The sequence below is a fragment of the Oryctolagus cuniculus genome, chromosome 2 (genome assembly GCF_051225735.1).
Source record: "Oryctolagus cuniculus isolate XC-2025 breed Fujian yellow rabbit chromosome 2, ASM5122573v1, whole genome shotgun sequence".
Classification (NCBI taxonomy): domain Eukaryota; kingdom Metazoa; phylum Chordata; class Mammalia; order Lagomorpha; family Leporidae; genus Oryctolagus; species Oryctolagus cuniculus.
This window is the reverse complement of record NC_142868.1, coordinates 46,939,423-46,958,781: the sequence shown is the minus strand read 5'-3', so window position 1 is coordinate 46,958,781 and position 19,359 is coordinate 46,939,423. Positions and strand designations below refer to the sequence as shown.

Genomic DNA, 19,359 nt, shown 5'->3' with positions numbered 1-19,359 from the left:
GCAGGCGAGGGCGTGTGGAGGGTAAGGGGAGGTGAGCCTTTGCTTTCCAGCAAACAAGAGTAGATACCTCTGCAAGGAGAGCCCTGGGTACCAGGGGGAGAGGACTGGAGCATATCCAATGGGCTAATAGCTCACAACCTCTTAAGTGAACCAGTAGATGAGAGCTCTCTGTCCTCTCTCCTGCTGTCTCATCCCTGCTCTCTACCTCTCAAACAGATTTTCAACTGTATTTTTAAACAAAAATTTTAAATCTAATGCCTTCATTTGACATGGTTGGGATTGTCAAAGTTAATGAGGGGGCCGGCATGGTGGTGGGTTAAGCCACTGCCAGTGACGCAGGCATCCCATATGGGCACCAGTTCATGTCCTGGCTGCTCCACTTCCAATTCATCTCCCTTCTAATACACCTGGGAAAACAGCAGGAAGGTGGTTCAAGTACTTGGGCCTCTGCCACCCATGTAGGAGACCTGGATGGAGTTCTAGGCTCCTGGCTTCAGCCTGGCCCCACTCAGGTTGTTGCAGTCAATCAGGGAGTGAACCAGAGACTGGAAAATTCTTTCTCTCTCTCTCCCTCTGTAATTCTGCCCTTTAAGTAAAATAAAATCAATAAATAAATCTATCTTTAAAAAGAAAGCCAGCGAGAACCAATGAAAGCAGACCAGCAGCGTGGATCTGGCGTGCGCTCTCACAGAGCAGTGCACTTGCCCTGAGACTCCTCTGTGTGCTGTCGGGACAGCAGTGCCACCTCCGCCTGGCCAGTGAGCAGGGCTTGAGCTCGTCCTAGGAAGAAGGACCCAGACATGAGCTCCTCAGCAGGGAACCCCAAAACACTCCATGAAAGAGGCAAGGGCGGTAGTAGATTCAGTGTGGTGCCACAGGAGCCGGGGGGAGGACCTTTCAAAGGAAGCGCGTGTTGCTACAGGACAGAGAACAGAGGAGGAGGAAAGCACACCCGCAGCTGTTGCTGGTGACCAACAGGGGGGTTTCAGTGCATTCAGGGGTGGCGGGGAGGACACCCACCACACGCAGTGACTGAAGAAGGGCTGTTAGGTGGCGGCTGGTGTAGAGTCAGCCAGGGGTGAGGACCGTCGGGTAGGGCCCAGGAAGCCATTTGGTCTGGCCCACCAAGGCAACTGCAGGCAGGACTCCAAATTCCATACACCTACACCTACAGCAGGCTCTTTTTTTTTTTTTTTTTTTTTTTTTTTTTTTTTTTTTTTGACAGGCAGAGTAGACAGTGAGAGAGAGAGACAGAGAGAAAGGTCTTCCTTTGCCGTTGGTTCACCCTCCAATGGCCGCCGTGGCCGGCGCACCGCGCTGATCCGATGGCAGGAGCCAGGAGCCAGGTACTTATCCTGGTCTCCCATGGGGTGCAGGGCCCAAGCACCTGGGCCATCCTCCACTGCACTCCCTGGCCACAGCAGAGAGCTGGCCTGGAAGAGGGGCAACTGGGACAGAATCTGGCGCCCCAACCGGGACTAGAACCCGGTGTGCCGGCGCCGCAAGGCGGAGGATTAGCCTAGTGACAGCAGGCTCATTTTTAAGTCAGTAGTTTTGTATGGCCCACGAATGATGGCGTAAATAGCCAAGTGGCCTTTGGCAGAAGAAAGGCTCCCCATGCTGGTTGGCCACACGAGAGGCTTGACAGTGCAAAGGGGACAGTGCCGCACAGAGCTGAATCAGGGAAGTGCTTTTCCAGGTAGTGGCAAGGCTTGGAGGGACTTCAGGGCCCTCATGTGGCTCACAGGGGCTGCAGAGGGAGAGGAGAGAGCCCGCTGGTGCAGCAGGAGACCTGGCTCTGAACTGTGGCTCCATCTCTTAGCCTTGCTGTGGCCTCTGGGAGATCACCTGACCACCACGGGCCCATCTTCTCATTGGCCAAATGGGTATTGAGTGTTATTGAAAGGAACCTGGGTAATGCATGTAGAGACCTAGCACCATCCTGGGGGTTGCAGCAGGTGCTACTTAAAGGGGAGCTCTCATTGCCATTGTTAGTGAAGGGCAGGAAAGATACTTTGAGCTTTCTGTTAGGCAAGGGAGGGGAGTTCCCAAAAGAGTGGGTGGTAGAATCATAATCACTCAATGAAAGATGAACATGGGACATGGGGGAGGGGAGTCGTATTTCCTTTAAGATAAAAGGGAGAGAAAGAGGTGAAGTAAAGGTTGAGGTGAGGGAAGGAGGAAGGGACTCGTGGCCACCTGCCTCGGTCGTGTAAGAAAACTAAGAAGGCCCAGTCACTGACGTCAAGGGCATATGGGGCTGGGAACACGTGGGAAGGGAGGCTTGAAGAGAGTTTGGAGAAGGCACTGCATGGGTGATGGAGGAGTCCCTGGGCCCAGGGCTGCATGATCCAAATGGGGGCTCTCAGCCCCCAGTGCCCGAAACCCATGTACCTTCCACTCCTTCCTTCCTCCCCAGGGCATCCCGCAAGCCGTGTTCATCGGCCATGACTGGGGCGGCATGCTGGTGTGGAGCATGGCCCTCTTCCACCCAGAGAGAGTGAGGTAGGTCGGCCACCTGCAGCAAGAATTCGGGAAAGACTGGCCTCGAGTTCCTTTGGGAATCGCTCCTCAGATATTGAACCCCAGGAACCTTCTCCGAAGCAAGCAGGTAATCCAGGAGGGTAACCCCTCCGCTCTTCACCTGCTGCCAAGGATTGCCTAGTGAGCTGCTGTGTGAGGAGGCAGTACCCGCCCACGCAGCGGTAATAGGTGATACAAGGCCTTAATGGCCAGTGGCAGGTGCAGGAAAATTGTGGCTGACTCTGAAGGGTGGGGCCGAGGGGCAGGGATGTCTGTCAGCAAACGTGGCCTTCAGTTCTGCCCAAAAGTGTGTGACCAATCACTTCACGTCTAGGCCTTGGTCTCTCAGCCACGGCGCGGCAACAGGAAGCATTTTCTTGTCGCAGCTTTGATAGACAAGGACCTTTCTGGTTTTTATAGACTGTCTTTCCTCAGTTGTTCTGTCTTGGTGCCTCTTCTTTCCACAGGGCAGTGGCCAGTTTGAACACTCCCTTCATACCTGCAGATCCCAACGTGCCTGCCATGGAGAGAATCAAAGCCAACCCCGTGTTTGATTACCAACTCTACTTCCAAGAGCCAGTGAGTGTGGGGCCCTGAGAGCCGTGATGTCAGCATCGCCATTCTCTCCTTCCTGTGTCCTCCCTGCTTATTGATTTCTGTCCACTGTCATTTTCTGTGGCACTGGTTGGAATGATTTCATGAACAGGCACAGGTGAACCAGGTTTCCTGCTGACAGTATGTTTCTGTGTGCTGCTTTGGGTGGTGAGGAGGAAAAGGGGGGACGATGTGCCAGATTTTCCTGCTTCTCTGAACTGGGGAGTGGGGCCCTGAGTGCTTACCTGGAGCTGCTTCCTCTTGGTTCTCTGGCTGTGGAGTTTGTGAAACCCACCTCTCTTCTTGGTGAAAGCTCTTGGCTTCTCACCAGGGACCTGGTACCTCTGATCACTGAGAAGTGAGCTTTGTGATCATAGCAGCCAGGGCCAAAAGGCCTGCACAGGCCTCCGGGTGTGCTTTCAAGAATATGACGGGTTTCCAAGTACCAGCGCACCTGCCCGGGCTGGGGTGGGGGGGGCAGAACTCAGAATCCTGGAGGAGAGGGCGCTGAAGCCCCGGGTGCCAGGCAGCCCCACAAGCACAGAGTGTGGTCCCCGCACGTTGCCAGAGGTCGGCTTGTGTGGCCCCGTACGTGGCTCCCCACCAGGGATCTGGGTGCGCGTGCCGGCAGCGTGGAAGGAAGGGACCTGGATCGCCCACCTGGCAGGCCTGGATCTGTGGCTGTGCTTGTCTGAGGGAAGCCACGTGGGCTTGGTAAATACTCCGCCTCCTGTTTGTCAGATTCAGTGTCCCTGGGGAACCAGCCTGGCTTTCGGCCCCACAGTGAGTGCGAAAGTGAGGGACAGGCATGGTGGGAAGCCTTTAAGAGAGCTGCATGGCCCCAGTCAGCCCGCGTGTGGCCCTGGTCATTGTTATCCAGACCAGTCCATGCACAGGAGGAGTTTCTGCCCCCTGGCCGGCCCAGGGGGCGGCTCAGTGTCTGGAGGAAGCTGAAGAGGCCTGGACTGGGCTTTGCCCTCACATTGGCCTTCACAGAGCCAAAGGGTGTCAGAGGGTCACTGGGGAATCAGACTGAAAGGTAACCCGATCTGTGCCTCACTGAAGGTGCTCAGATGTGCGGGGGACAGGGACCAAGGTGAGGGCCAGCAGGGGGAGGGGACAGCAGCACTTGCTCCAGGCTTCTGTGCCAGGCCTCCCAGGCTGCCGCTCTAATCCACAGAAGCTGAGCATTGCCTACAGGCCCTGTAGTGCCAGATTTGCTATCTGCCCAGCCGTAGGTATCCCCCCCCAACCATGTGTCCCTAAGCACAGAGGTGAAGGCTGCCTCCAGGAGCCCACAAACAGCCCAGTGCCCATCCTTTTCACCTGGGCACCTCGCTTCCCTGGAGTCTCCGCTCTCTCGGGTTTTGAAGGAATTCAATGAGGCAGTGCCTGTTTCATACACTGCCTGACATAGGGACATTAAATAGTCACCATCATCATTATCATGATCCCCGTCCTATAAGTGGTCAGACTGCATCAGGACTGTCTACTTTTGGATCTGGTCCCCTCACCCACCTGTGAGCTGCTGACGAACCAACACAGAGCGTACCGTATTCCTATTTTTATTACCATCACCATAGCAAGGTAATGGTAGATGCCCACCAAAGGCTGGATGGATGGGAAGAGAGAGGATACATGGGAAGGAGAGAGGAGAGGAAGACTGGTGGGTGAGACCAGTGCGCGACAACACTGTTTGGGGCTCTTATGTCTCTGCCTTCCACTGGGGGCTCGTGTTCATCAAACAAGCCAGTCCACCCCCAAAAGATGAGCTGAGCAGTAACCTGCAAAGTCCATGAGCAAATCTGCTCTCCTGTTACCCAAAGCTGTCCTCTGGGGCAGCTGAGGGCAAGACAGCTCTGGGTTCTGCAATGAGCTCTTAGAACAAAGCCTTTGGAATTGGACTTTTGTCTTAAGCCGTTCCCTAAAGTTGTTCCAGGGTGAATTGCTAAGTGCCAGCTTAGAAACATCGTGAAGGACCTGAAGTGGGCACAGCCTTAGGATTCCTCAGCAGGGAATCCAGGGTTTCCCTCGTACTCACTGCTCCTCTGTCCTTTCCAGCCCTCTGTAAACTTGAGATCACAAAAACTCAGAGCTGTAAGGAGACTTCTGGTTCTCACCTCCTTTGGTTTCCGAGGCTTCTAGATTGGTGTCTGCAGCTTTGCCCTTACTCCTGAGACGTGTTTCCCACGGTCTGACACACATGGTCACCTGTACATCTTGTCACACTCCTCAGTGTGACAGGGAACATTAACTTAGGAATTCTTGATTCAGACCTCAGAGACATCACACTGTGTTGTAGTGAGCCTGGGACCACGAAGTTTGAGAATCCTTGCAATAAAGAAACAAGACAGCACCCTCCGTGATCCACCCCGCACAGCCCTGAGTGGCCCTCGCCGCCCAGGGCTCTCTACGCTGCTGAGAACTTGTGTGTCTGCCCCACCTGGACACCGCCTGGCTGGACGAGCCCTTTTCCTGAGGCCGCTCTTATGGTGCCTCTGAAAGGGAGGCTCAGCGCCAGCTAAGCACACCAACTTCCCACAGCTGCTTTGAAATCCGCATTCTTGGTCCCCTACTGAGTCAGGACGCTGGGAGCCAGGCCCAGGGATATGCACTGGAAGGCCATTCCCTCTATCTACCCAGGCTAAGCCACTCATCGGTCTGGCTCCCACTCCAGTGTCTGCCTCTGCTCCCCCAGAGTAGGCTGTTACTTCCATTACAGTCCATTATGCTGGCTGATTCTCCAGGTGCTTGGTACTCGCCTGTGTCCCCCAGAAGTCTTTAAATGCTTAGGAGTTATACTCCTCTCCCCTGCAGACACTGGGACACCATATAAGGTACATGAGTATTTGCTGGATGAATAAGTGAACGTTAGCTCTTCACAGAAGATGAAGGTCAAAACATTTCTGACATGTAAACTCATTTGTAACAGTCACCCCCTTACCGCATTCCGAGCCGGCTGTTTCACAGTTAGCTACAAATCCTGTGAATGTTAAATTCAAAAGTATGAGGAAGAAGAAAAGCAGCAAAAAATGAGGCAGGAGAGGAAGTAGCAGGCATGCAACCAGATGTCTTCCCCGTCTCTCTATTCTCTTCCCTGCAGCCCAGCAGCCAGGCGCCAGGGTGTTGAGGGCCTGCACAATTTACAATAGATTAAGCAACTAAATGTAATAACACCCCTTTGAGGCAGAAGGACCTGGTAGTTTGTCAGCACAGGATATGTGTCCCAGCTCTTTACCCATGGAAATCTTGCCGCCCTGTCCTTGGAAGACAATCTGTTGGCAGTTTGATGGCCCAAGTCAAAGGAGTTGTTTTTGAAGTCACTGCAGCAAAATTGAGATGCATAGATGGAACAGCTTTTGGGTAACCGCTTTTAGCTTTTACCCTTGGAGCTCTTCTCCTCTTACGGCCTGCAGCCCCCGACCTATTCCTGTACCACCCGCTGCCCCATTCCTTTCAATGCATTACTACAGATAATACATTCTCATTGCAAGGTGTTGAAATGCACTGAAGAATGCAGCATTCACAAATCCATCGTCCACTGTTAGCATCCTGTGGTTTTTTCTTAATCTGTTTTAAAATTGTATTTCAATATGAAAGTTCAAATGCATGCTACTCTGATGACCATTGAGCTGGAAAGGACAGAGGGCAGAGACTTCTTGCTTTCAAGCAGCTGGGGGAGCAGGGGGCTTCCAGGACTCCTGAGGGGCTCCTCACTCTGCTGTCTCGCTTGTTTCAGGGAGTGGCTGAGGCTGAACTGGAACAGAACCTGAGTCGGACTTTGAAAAGCTTCTTCAGAGCAAGTGACGAGGTGAGGGGTGGGGGCTTGGGGCGGTGGGAGGTCAGAGGGGCCGCTCTGCAGGAGGAGGGTTACTCCGCGTGTGCCAGGGTCTGGGAATGAGCAACTGGGCCATCTCCCCTGTGACTTGTGCAGTCAGGGGGTTGAGTCGCCGCTGCACTGGTCCCTGGTTAGTAGAGGAGAGGCACATCCGCCCTGTCATACAAGACCGAAGACTATCAGAATAATACTGTTTTTATAGGCTGGCGCTGTGGCTCAATAGGCTAATCCTCGGCCTGCGGCGCTGGCACACCAGGTTCTAGTCCCGATCCGGGCACCGGATTCTGTCCCGGTTGCCCCTCTTCCAAGCCAGCTCTCTGCTGTGGCCCGGTTGTGCAGTGGAGGATGGCCCAAGTACTTGGGCCCTGCACCCCATGGGAGACCAGGATAAGCACCTGGCTCCTGGCTTCGGATCAGCGCGGTGCGCCGGCCGCGGCGGCCATTGGAGGGTGAACCAACGGCAAAGGAAGACCTTTCTCTCTCTCTCACTGTCCACTCTGCCTGTCAAAAAATAAAAAAAAATACTGTTTTTACCATGTTAGATGCATAATTGACTTATTCAAGTCCAAATTTAGTGGATATCTCAAACTCTTTTTTGAACAATCAAGGGCGTTTAGAAAGCTTTAACTCTGAGCTGGCCCTCCTGCCCCTGTCTTGGTCATAGTTGCTCTTGTTTTATGCTCGGTCAGTGCCGGCTTGGACAACTTTCCCATGTTTTCCAGTTTCTTTGCTGATCACATCTTACGTCTCACTTATTTGTCTTGACTCCAGTTTCTTTCTTCCTAAAATACCCCCTGTAATAGTTCTCTCAATGAGTTTGTGGTAAACTCGGGATTTTTTGGTGTGAAAATATCTTTATTTTGCTGTTTATCTTGAGCACTGCCCTATCTGATTATAGAATTCCAGGTTGACAGTTATTTTCTCTTACAAGTTGCTATCATTGCTTTTTTTTTTTTTTTTTTTAGAAATCTGCCTCAGGTGTATCCTCCTGTGTATTAATTGTCTTAGACACTGTGGTATCTAATCTGCAGTTTAACTTATCTGACATCTTCTTAATTTTAATGCAAAGATTTTTTTATTTATGAAAGTTGTATTTGGATTTTCTCCAAATTATCTTGATTTCTTTTTTTATTATTTAATTTTTCAGTTTTTTAAAAACCAGATACAATATAGTCTGTAGATGCAGTTCTAAGAATATAATGATTTTCCCCTCCCTCCCTCCTCCCTTCCCTTCTTGTTTGCTTTTGAGATAATAATTTTTTTAAAGATTTTATTTATTTATTTGAAAGAGTTACAGAGAGGCAGGGGCAGAGTGAGAGAGAAAGACAGATTCATCCTCCAATTCACTCCAGATGGCTGCAATGTCCAGAGCTGCGCCAATCCGAAGCCAGGAGCCAGGAGTTCCTCCAGGTCTCCCACATGGGTGCAGGGGCCCAAGCACTTGGGCCATCTTCTACTGCTTTTCCAGGCCGTAGCAGAGAGCTGGATCATAAGTGGAGCAGCTGGGACTCAAAACGGCGCCCATGGGAGTTGCTGGCACTGCAACCCCCACTACGCCACAGCACCAGCCCCAAGATAACAGGTTTTTAATTGGTGTTGCAGTCCAGGGCTTCATTCTCCACTAAATAAAGTATTCAACAGGTAGATTCTGATTTCTTTTGATAGAATCCTGTTGTGTTAATTTTCAGAGCCTTCTTTTATGTCTTTAATAATCTTAAGCATACTCATGTTTCATTCTCTTTTTGCAAGTTCTTTTATGAATGTTTTTGGAGAGTTCCAGTTTGCTACATTTGCTTTGTCTTCTTATAGAAGCTTGTGTGCCTGTCTAGGGATGAGCTTTGTGATTTGGGGTTGTGAGCTCATCTTTAATCTGAAGCGTCTGCTTCGTTTTGGATTGAGGAAATGACCCTTCGAGTGTGTTTAGTGTTTCTCCTGCCAGGTATCATCCTCGTGGCATTACCAGCGCAGGCTCACCTTGTTGTTATCATTGTTTGCATCACATCTCAGGGCCTTCCCGCTCATGCACAGAGTTTAAGTTCAAATCCAAGAACTTGTGAAGGCAGGCCTAGAGCTATGAATTTTTAGGGCAACTTTTTTGTTGCTGTTGTTTCCTTTTAGTGCCTAGCTGAAAATGCACTCCTTTGAAATCTCTCAGTCATGGTGGGTGGGTTTTTCTGTAGTTCATTTTTAAACTGAAGATGTATTTAGCACATCTGCGCCCCCAAATTTGTGTAGGGCCAGGGAGCATCTCGTCTCTCATTTCCCACCCACCATAGGCCTGAGGTCTCGGGTCTTATTGGATAAACCCAAGTCTCTACATCACCAAGATCTGCAAGTCCTGTGGAGCAGCCCCCGCCCAGAGTCTCAGCTGGGAGCTCCGTCTTCCCCGGGACTTGCGAGGAGGTCCCCACTCCTGGAGTCACCTGTGTTTGTTGGAGTGTAGGTGGCACAGGTTTCTCAGGGCACCTGTCCCAGGGCATTGCTTTCACTTTGCTCATGACATCCTTCCTGGTTCTTTTCTCCTACAGGGTTTTCTCACCGTGCATAAAGTCCGTGAGATGGGTAAGAGACATTCCTGGGGCAGAAGGGAGACAGGTGGGCCACGTAAGGAGCCAACTGAACACGAAATGACTGTTTTCCCTCTGACTGCTGTGGGCAGAAGCCCCGAGCTTTCCCGCCCTGAGCTATGCCTTCCCCAGCAAAGACCCCCACAGAGTAAATAGTGCTCACCCTGACCCCGGGCCTGATCACATGGCCTCAACTTCCTTTGCTCTCGGGAGCTGTGCATTCAAAATCTTAAATAGAGCTGGGAGGAGTCTCAGCATTTATCTGGAACAGTCCTGCCCACCACGGGTAAGAACCCAAACCCAGGATAGAAAACTGACCTCTGCACACTCACCAGGGATCCAGGAGACAGGACGGGCCAGATCCTGGATGGAGGAAGGGGTGCACGGGCGCTTCCTCCACCCAGGCGCTGTGGTCCAGTGATTTCTAGTTTCTTACTGTGATGACCTTCCTGTTCTCATCCCTTGGGTGGGTATCAGTGAGGAGTTAGAGTTAAGATCTGATTGGAGTTCATGCCTCCAGCACCTAGATGCAGTATTCTTCCCCCCATCCCTTACTCTCGTCCCCATGGCCTTGCTATGATTCATTTGTGTCTTCATTAATAATGATGACCGCTCCCACTTGTTTGAGTACCTACTGTATACATCAACCCAGTGCAACCAAGCCTTCAGTCATATGATTTGTAATCCTCATAACATTCCTAAACTTACCAGTATTGTCTCTGTTTTACCAATAAGGAGAATGGGCCCCGGAGGGTTAAGTAACTTGTCTAGTAGAGCCGTGCTGGGGTTAAACTCCTCTGACTTAGAGAGCCATTTGCTCCAAGAATGTCTCCTCCCTTTCCTCTCTTCTTCATCCCTCAATTCATTTATTCCCTTGGTCATTCATTCTTTCATTCATTCACTGCTCAAACATTCCCAGCACACACCTGGTGTGAGGCAGGGGCCGAGTTCCAAAGGGCTGCAGGTGCAGAAAGCAATTTCTGTCCTTGGGGAGTGCATGATCGCAAGGGGAAATGGAGCAGCAGAAATGAAGTGAGGGAAGCAGGTGGCGTGCTCTCAGAGGGGCACGGAGGCCAGGCAGCAGGAGAGCCGGCCTGTCGGGCATGCTCTGGGTGGCTTCAGCACACAGAGACACCTGATCGCACACCTGATGGATATATTACACAGGAGTCTAGGGTGCTGGCTCTTGTACTTCCAAGGCTTTGTGGCTTTGTGAGTGTGAAAATGGTGAGCCAGCCCTGTTTAGGTGGCAGTATTGATACCCCCAGGGTCCCCTGTGTTGTCATCACAGACCCAGGAGTATGGACACACAGTGTGCACCTGCAGACAGGATAGGAATCCACAACAAGGGCACAGTGGCAGGGTCTGTGGCCTGAGAAAGGCAACAGGGCACCTGCTCCCTGGCCTGGATTTTCTTCCTGACCTTTGCGACCACTGATGAAAATTCCAAAAATCTCAGTGGAGATTATCTCAGAAGGGATGTGATTAGTTAAGCAGTTTAGACAAGGTTTAGTGTAGGGCTGGCTGGGTCTACACACAACTGACGCCTGCGGAGGTGGCGTCTTCCTGGAACTGGGAGCACGCGTTTGCAGGAGGGGCACGTGGGTTTGTCCCCCAGCGGGGACAGCAGCCAGGGGAGCTGAGACACCACAGTGCAGGATGCATGCAGGCTGCAGAGTGACAGTGAGGTCACGAGCCTGGAGCTGAGCAGGAAGAAGTGAGCTCAGAGTGGACCAGGAAGGGAGGCCATGATGCAGGCGAGCGGGCGTCTTGGCTCTGAGACCTGGTGAGCTGTGAGCAGCACCCGGGCGGGACCTCAGTGAGGAAACCCAGCTTAGAACGCAGACCTCGGGCCGGGGGTGGGAGAGGAAGCAAGCGGCTTTTGCAGGAGGACTCTTTGTGAAGACCCCAGCAAATCCGAGCCTGAGCAGGATCGTCACCGAGGAGGAAATCCAGTTCTACGTGCAGCAGTTCAAGAAGTCTGGTTTCAGGTAAGGAGAGAGCAGTGCCTCCAGCGCGGGGGGAAATGACCAGTGGAGGGGTCCTTTTCAGCTCCCAGGGCTGGGGCAGGTTCCCAGTTTCCCTCCTCCGCAGTCTCCGTGAGTACCCAGCTGGCCTCTGTTTGAACGCCCCCAATGACAGGAGGCTCACTACCTGCCGGTGCTCAGCCCGCTCCGGTTTGGGATGGCTTAGCTTGCTCTCCCTGGTGCCTGGGGACACCCCACGGGACAGAGGTTTTTGTAAAATCATCTCTGGGTTCAGAAAAACACAAAACCCATATAAACTTGAAAAGTGCAGGCATCATGTTTTTTTTACTGCCTGTGGATGTGCTGTCAGGAGGGGACTTTGCGCTGTGTCCTGGTGCCCCTTCCTCAGTGGAGTCCTGGGGGGCAGTGATGGTGCCTGGAGGGGGAGCTCCTGCTCCACAATTCACCAGCCTGTGGTGCACCATCCCCTGGAGGACATGTCACATCCTGCGGCAGGACCTGCTCCTGGGTGTCCCCAGAGCACTTTGGAGTCTGGCAGCCCTCAGCCAAGTTCCCTGTCTCTGCGGGAGGCCTTGCTGAGTTGGCTTGGTGGGTGTGCTGGGCGCTCAGTGCCTGCCCCTGCCGAAGGCCTTACTCGGCCCCCGTGGCAGCTATGTGCAGGGCAGGGTCCTCTTGAGGCCTGTCGCACAGTCATGTACTCAGAGCTTCCCTGTGTGTCCTCTGATCTGCTCCCCAGGGGCCCCCTGAACTGGTACCGAAACATAGAGAGGAACTGGCAGTGGGGCTGCAAGGGCGCCGGGCGGAAGGTGAGTGCCGTGTGTGGTGTTGTCTGCCTCCCTCACCCCAGTCCCAGGAGCCTCCCAGCTGGCGGGGCCCTGGGTCCCAACTGCTGCCTTCCTCCTTTCCCTCTGGGGTTTCGGAAGTGACTCCACTCAAGGATATCCTCTTAGGACCTCTCTCGCTGCTGCTTCCCCTGGAACGTTCGGGATTTTCCTTGGGGGTGGAGCAGGAGTCTGTGCAGCAGCCCCTGCGGCACTGGTCAGAATGCCCAGGTCAGGGCGGCAGGTGGCCCACGGTAGCTGCCAGAGGTGACATGCATAATGGAGCCCCTGACCATACCGGAGCTCTCGGTGTTCTTGGAGCCACGGGGTTTTGCTGTGTCACCCTGAACACACAGGTCAGACTCCGAGGCTGTGTCTTCATTGTCAAGCAGAAAATGAGCTTCTACTCTCTGCATACACACATTTCAAGTGTTTAAAACCTCAGGGAAATGTATTTGCCCCAAACAGGATCCTGCAGGTAGCCGGGCCTCCATGAGCTTGGGTAGCAACTCTGTCTCATTGCTTCCCTGTGAGCGCCAGGCAGCCTGCAGTGCCTTGGGGCCACCACGGTGAGTCAGATAGGACCCTGGCCTCCTGCAGGTAATTCATAAGGCCACAGAGCCTCCGACCTAGTGGTCGAGAGTCAAGGCAGCCACCTCTGATCGCTGTGTGATGCTGGGAAAGGCACCCAGCCTCTCTGGCTGTCCTTTACCTCTCCCTCAGTGTGGACACTACGACTCATGTCTGACGCATACGGAGGTGGTGGAGGGTGGAAAAGGAAAACGCACGTACACTGCTAAGGGCAGGCCCTGGCACTTAGGAGTTGTTCAGTTAACGGCCATCATCGTCACTCCAATCTGTGACCGACAGAAAGTACCAGACTGCAGGCTGGTAGACAAAATTGCTCAGAGTGTGGCGGGAAATGGTGAAGAGGCAGCGGGAAGGTGAACGCCAGCCATGCTTCCTCTGCGACCATCAGTGAATCTTCCTCCCCCCACACCCTGCCGCAGCCCCCCAGTCTCCTCCAGTGCCCACACTGCCCATTTACGTTTGGGCGTGGAAAATTGTGGCATCCCAAAACCCCAGGACAGCCTCAGGCTTCATTTTAGCAGGGCTTGAGGAGGGCAGGGAGGGCAAAAAGTGACCGCCCAGCGCCTTCCCCAGGGCCGGGTCGGAGCTGCCTAGAATGGATAGTCATGGTAGAGTGCGAGGAAGAAGACCTGGGGGCTGTCTCTACCTTGTTGCATTCCCTTCGCTTGTCAGCAGGCAAAAGCGAAGTCATCTTGGCTGCCTTGACTGTCACGGGGACAGCAGCGGCGGCCGCGCCCTTGCTCTCCGGAATCTTGCCTGCGCTTTCTTCAGGTGTCCATTTCATTCAAAGGGAACCTTGACCTTCACCCAAGGGCATTTTTCCTCCCCTCTGGTGCCAGCACTTCATTTCATTTCCACAAACCTCAGTTCCCAAGCTCGCGGCCACGTGTTGTTGGGCAGACTCCTCCATACGCTTGACTCAGTGCGTTGCTGAATCTGTCATTTTAAGCATCTGCAGTCACCACTCCTTCGTGCTTGGCGAAGCTGGGCAGAAACAGCCCACCCCGCAGTGGCACAGCAGGGGTCTTTGCAGGGGAGGGGGGGGGTTTGTAATGGGGGAAGCCGCACAGCATGGAATGAGGAGGCCCTCTCGTGGGGAGCTGGCAGTAGGAGCACTGAGGAGTGCTGGCCACACTTGTCGCCTGCTCTGCCTCCCCAGATCCTGATTCCGGCCCTGATGGTCACGGCGGAGAAGGACCCCGTGCTCGTTCCTCAGATGTCCAAGCACATGGAGGAGTGGGTGAGGGGATGGCCCTGCCCGGGAGTCCCTGGTGCACCCTGGGAGAGAGCACGGGCTCCCAGAGGGGAGACGGCAGCGCCAGACACAGCTGCCCTGGCAAGGGCTTTGTGGGGTTCGTCACTGCCACCTCTGCAGGCAGCAGTCCCAGCGGAGGCACTCATTCGATGGCTCCCTCCCTCCCTAAGTAGTGCAGGGCTCCTGGGGGGAGGGGTGGCGGATGGGGTGCAGAGAAGGCGACACTCCCCCACCCCCCTGCAGGTGGCATCCCCTGCTTGATTGCACTAATCTGAAACCAGAACTATTTGCATTCTGCCAATTAGCTTTCTGGGTGGGATTTTCTTTCAGATCCCACACCTGAAAAGGGGGCACATTAAAGATTGTGGACACTGGACCCAGATGGAAAAGTAAGGAGATGGGGGTCCCTGGGGTGGGGGACTCCCTGCTCCACCTCCCTTCACTTCCTGCACGTCTGGCTTCGCAGTGTTGAGTGGGGTCCCGACGCGTGTGAATTGCCTTGTATTTCCCTCCCAGGCCCTCCGAGGTGAACCAGATCCTCACTGAGTGGCTGGACACGGACGTTAGGAGCCCACAGGTGGTCTCAAAGATGTAGGGCTGGTGCCAGCACCAGCAGCACCCGCCCTTCCATCACGCACCTCCTGTAAGCAGCGGCGTTGTCCTGAATGGGCTTGCCGCCAAGAGTAGGTTTCTTTAACTGAACTCAATCCAATGTGATGAATTCATGTGCGATTAATTCTGGGTATAAATGGGTCACTTCTTTGTCTCTCTGAGGACAGTGAGTGTGTCCTGGCTGGGGACAGAATGCAGCTGCCGGGTGGTGGTTTCTCTTTGACAGATCAACTCAAAATCGGTTCGTTTGGAAGCATGTCAGTGGAGATGGGAAGCCGTTCCTCAATAAAGCTCACTCAACTGTGCTGCTGCCGCTGGTGTTCTTGGGTAGGCAGCATAATTGTGCTAAGAAGGTGCCTCTTTGGAGGGGACAGCTGCCCTGTGCTGTTGAGCCTTGCTGTGGTCCCCAAGGCACTGCAGCACCCAGGCCAGCGCCGTATAGGGGACTTCTGGGCAGGCACAGTGGTTTGTCTGGTAGAGGAGCCGCTAGCCATGGGCAGCCCACGCTTCCTCAGCACCACTGGCTCACATACACATGCATCCCTTCAATGCCGGAAATGCGCTGGCCAGCCCGAGGCAGGGACTTCTGTGTTCTGCTTAAACTCAATAGCTCCGCCGGTGCTGCGGCTCACTAGGCTAATCCTCCGCCTTGTGGCGCCGGCACACTGGGTTCTAGTCCCGGTCAGGGCGCCGGATTCTGTCCCAGTTGCCCCTCTTCCAGTCTAGCTCTCTGCTGTGGCCCGGGAGTGCAGTGGAGGATGGCCCAAGTGCTTGGGCCCTGCACCCCATGGGAGACCAGGAGAAGCACCTGGCTCCTGGCTTCAGATCAGCATGGTGCGCCAGCCACGGCGGCCACTGGAGGGTGAACCAACAGTAAAAGGAAGACCTTTCTCTCTGTCTCTCTCTCTCACTGTCCACTCTGCCTGTCAAAAAAAAAAATAGCTCCACAGGGCCAGCAGCTGCCTTGCAGCTCAGTGCACATCGACCCCATGTCCTACAGTGTTTGTCTTCCCCCTGAGACCCCATGTCTCATAACAGCAACCTCCCACCCCTGTAGGGTGGAGCCCTGAATGTTACAGAACGACCGCCCACCGTCCCCAGGCACTGCAGCCTGCCTGACCCCTGCTCACCCCCAGCTGGGTGCCTGTGACTCCCTGATTGCTGCCCAGTCTCCAGCGTCATGATCCTCAGGTGCTGCACATGCCACAGTGTGTCCTTGCCCTTGACCCTCTGCCCGTGCCATAAACCCTTTGCTGGGAACTGTCAATTTGCCAGCCCCTCCACCAGGTCCTCTGGCTGGTGCAGGCAGGATCCTGTACCGTTTTCCTGCGCCTCTCCCATGCAGCACTTCCTGCAGAGGAGGTGGTGTCCCCAAGCTGAGTTCCAAATTACAATAAGCCAGGTTGGCCAGGCCGTGAGGGTTTGTGTGAACGCCAGAGGGCCGCTCGACATGTCAGCAGCTGTCATTTCTTCAGTCCCCCGTGTGCCTGAAGTCTTACACCACATCTGATCTTCCAGACGGTCCTTCCCATTAAATGGATGGGGAAACAGGTTCAAATAACTTGCCCAGGGTCACCTGGTGAGCTGAGGACAGAGCCTGGACTCAGACACACATTGGTTCCAAAAAGACAAATATGTGACATACAGGGATGGCTGTATAAGCCAGATAACATTATTTTACTAACCGGATATGTCCAAATACATTCCCTGTAAGGGAGCAGACAGTATAATGGAATAAAGAGGAATCTTAGAACATTTTCCACCAGGAGGAGCACAAATAGGCACACTTGTTTTCCCTGCTGGATAAGGTTCAGATGTCCTATCTAGTCATCTCCAAAACCCCCAAAAATGCCTCCGAAAATCTGCTTTGGAGAATAAATTTCCAAGGAATCAAGTTCATAGCATTGCAGCAAAAATGTAACTAATGACAGAGACTGAAGGTTGTAAAGGCTTTTGGACTGGGAAGGTCTCCAGCTTGTGGATGAAAACACTAGAGCATCAGGAGCCACATTTTCTTGTCTACTGCAAGTTTGTGGTTGCTGTTGCGGCAGGCCGGGGGCGGGGGGGTTGCAGGAATAGACGGGGGAGATGCTTGGATGCTGTTCTAGATGCTAGTTCAAGTCCTAGATCCTTTGCTTCTGACCCAGCTTCCTGCTCTGTGCACCTTGGGAGGCACCTTGCGTTGGCTCAAGTGCTTGGGTCTCTGCACTCATGTGGGAAACCCAAATGAAGTTCCAGGTTCCCAGTTTCAGCCTGGCCCAGCTCTGATTGTGGGGGAGGGGGTGGCGTATTGGGGGGGGGTGAACCAGTGGCTGGAAGATACCCCTATCTCTCTCTCCCTCTTATAACTGTCACTTTCAAGTAGATGAAAATAAACATTTACAATAAATAAAAATAAATATTCACAAGATTATGTTGAGTTTTTTTTTCAAAGAATAGAGGAAGAATTAACATTTCATAATTTGTTTCATGGGGCCATCATGCTTCTGATAGAAAAATTGACAAGCTTATTATAAAAAAATTATAAAAATATTAATATAGATGCAAAAGTCCTAAGCAAATTAATAAAAATAAAAAAGTAAAATATAAAAAGTAATACAGTATGATCAAATATAGTTTATCTCAAGAATACAAGTTTGTTTCAACACTGCAAAATCAGTCACTTTAATTCATACTGTAGCAGAAAGTGGAAAAAATCATTTGTTCACCTTATTTAAGCAGAAAAAGCATTTGCTGAAATTCGATATCCATAACAAAAATGCGTCATGAAAATCCCAGCACATGTGTAATAAAATAAAGTTTATGAATTATAATTATATAAATAAAAATCAATAAAAGTGAAAAAGTCCCAGAATACAATCCCAGAGATTGCAAAATCCACGTTCAGGCTGCTTACTCATTGTTATTTTTCATCCAGATCTGTAAAAACCAAGTCACAAAACTTTAGCAAGTTACCAGGCAATTTTTGAGGCAGTGATCTTTCTAGATTCAAAAGAGAGAAATTTCTGAACATCCACTGAAAAGGTGTCCCCTTAGACTGAGCAGAGCCCACCTTCAATGGAAGGGGCAGAGACTCTGGAGACAAAGGAATAAAGGAGACAGGCAGGATAAGGGAAAGAACTTACCTCCTGGGATTATGGAAAGTGGCCACAAAACAGGAACAGAAACCAGCATATCCAGGAAAGGTCTTTCTTTAACCAGACCAAGCCTCTCGTCCTAATGCCATCGCACTCAAACAGAACAGAGACTGTACTGGTGTCTCATCAGACATGCAGTACCCAGAAGGCGCCACCAGAAAACAGGAGTCGACTTACCAGAGGACCTAAGGCCAACTGGTCAGTGAAGAGGTCGAGCCGAGCCTCCCAGATCGGTGAATCGGGACGCGGGGCCCTGGAACATCATCAGGGGGCACCTCCCCTATGGCCAGAACACCAAGCTGGAAAGATCAGAGCGAGGTCTTCCAGGAGGTGGTCTCCATATCTCGCTGGGGCCTCCAAAATGTTGTACGTGAGGGAGTGCAAACAGAGGGCCCCCACACGTTGATAAAATGTGATTGTCCCTTATTGCTGGCAACCGAGAGTGGGCTCATGCCCCAAAGAACTCTCGACCCCAAAGCCCAAAGCAACAGGGTTTATAAAGGCAAAAACCACAAAGAGGGGAGGGGGAACACATGGTTGAAAGGTCAAGCTGACCTAAGGTCTATGCAAAACTGTTAGCCATTACAATCTGGACAATAGACAAATTACAATCGTCACATTAATCCAGGTACAGCTTATCTGTTTTTAAGCTTGAGCGATCATGCCAGGGGGTTTCTATGCTCTGCCAAATGTGAGGTAGGGGACTGCCGTTGTCTGAGTTCTTTTTGATCATAGTTTCAGACCAGAGTCTCACGGTGGTGGTGGGGGGTGGGGTGGGGGTGTTTTCTCAAGATGGAGTCTCAGGAGCTCCAAAATGGAGTCCCTACTGTCAAGGTGTTACTTCATAACAAGTGCAGGCATTGACAGAGAAGAACTAGAATTTTCATGCACTTCTGGTAGAGGTATAAATTAATACCACAAATCTTAGAAAACTCTTGGTAAGTATCTATTAACACATACCCTGTTGTGATCCAGCAACTTAACCCCAGAAATATACCCAATGGAAATCCCTGCAAATACATACAAAAAGGTATGTGTAAGAACGTTCAAAGCCAAATGTCATTTCAAGAAGCTCAAACTATAAACAAAGCAAATGGTATCACCAATAAAATGGAAAAAACAAATGTTGTTCTACTCATTCAATGCATAACATAGGAAGAAAACAATGAGAAAATAACCCACCACTGTTACTATGAGTGGACCTTACAATCATCATATTGAAAGAAACCAAGCATCAAAGAACACATGGTGATTGGTTGTATTTGTAAAAAGTTCATAAACAGAAGACTAATCTCTGGCTGTGACAGGTGATGACTGTCAAGGAGCAGCTGGGGGCTGTTAGTGGTCTTGGATCTAAATCTGTAGTAATTACACTGGCTTGTTCACCACCTGTGCACCTGCGATTGACTCTCTCTACGTTCAATCACACGTCC

The 19,359-nt window shown here is 52.0% G+C and overlaps 1 protein-coding gene across 2 annotated transcripts in view; it reads left to right on the top strand.

Moving 5' to 3' along the window:
• The window catches only part of EPHX2 (epoxide hydrolase 2), a 40,116-nt gene extending 25,022 nt beyond the window's left edge, over positions 1-15,094 (top strand). For both annotated transcript variants that reach the window (XM_008249288.5, XM_070069654.2), the window contains exons 11-19: positions 2,420-2,505; positions 2,991-3,102; positions 6,857-6,928; positions 9,484-9,517; positions 11,411-11,513; positions 12,247-12,316; positions 14,082-14,162; positions 14,508-14,566; positions 14,694-15,094. In XM_008249288.5, the coding sequence (XP_008247510.1) occupies positions 2,420-2,505; positions 2,991-3,102; positions 6,857-6,928; positions 9,484-9,517; positions 11,411-11,513; positions 12,247-12,316; positions 14,082-14,162; positions 14,508-14,566; positions 14,694-14,772 (696 nt within the window). In that variant the 3' untranslated portion in view covers positions 14,773-15,094. The remainder of the gene's footprint in view (positions 1-2,419; positions 2,506-2,990; positions 3,103-6,856; positions 6,929-9,483; positions 9,518-11,410; positions 11,514-12,246; positions 12,317-14,081; positions 14,163-14,507; positions 14,567-14,693) is intronic.
• Positions 15,095-19,359: the final 4,265 nt, after the last annotated feature.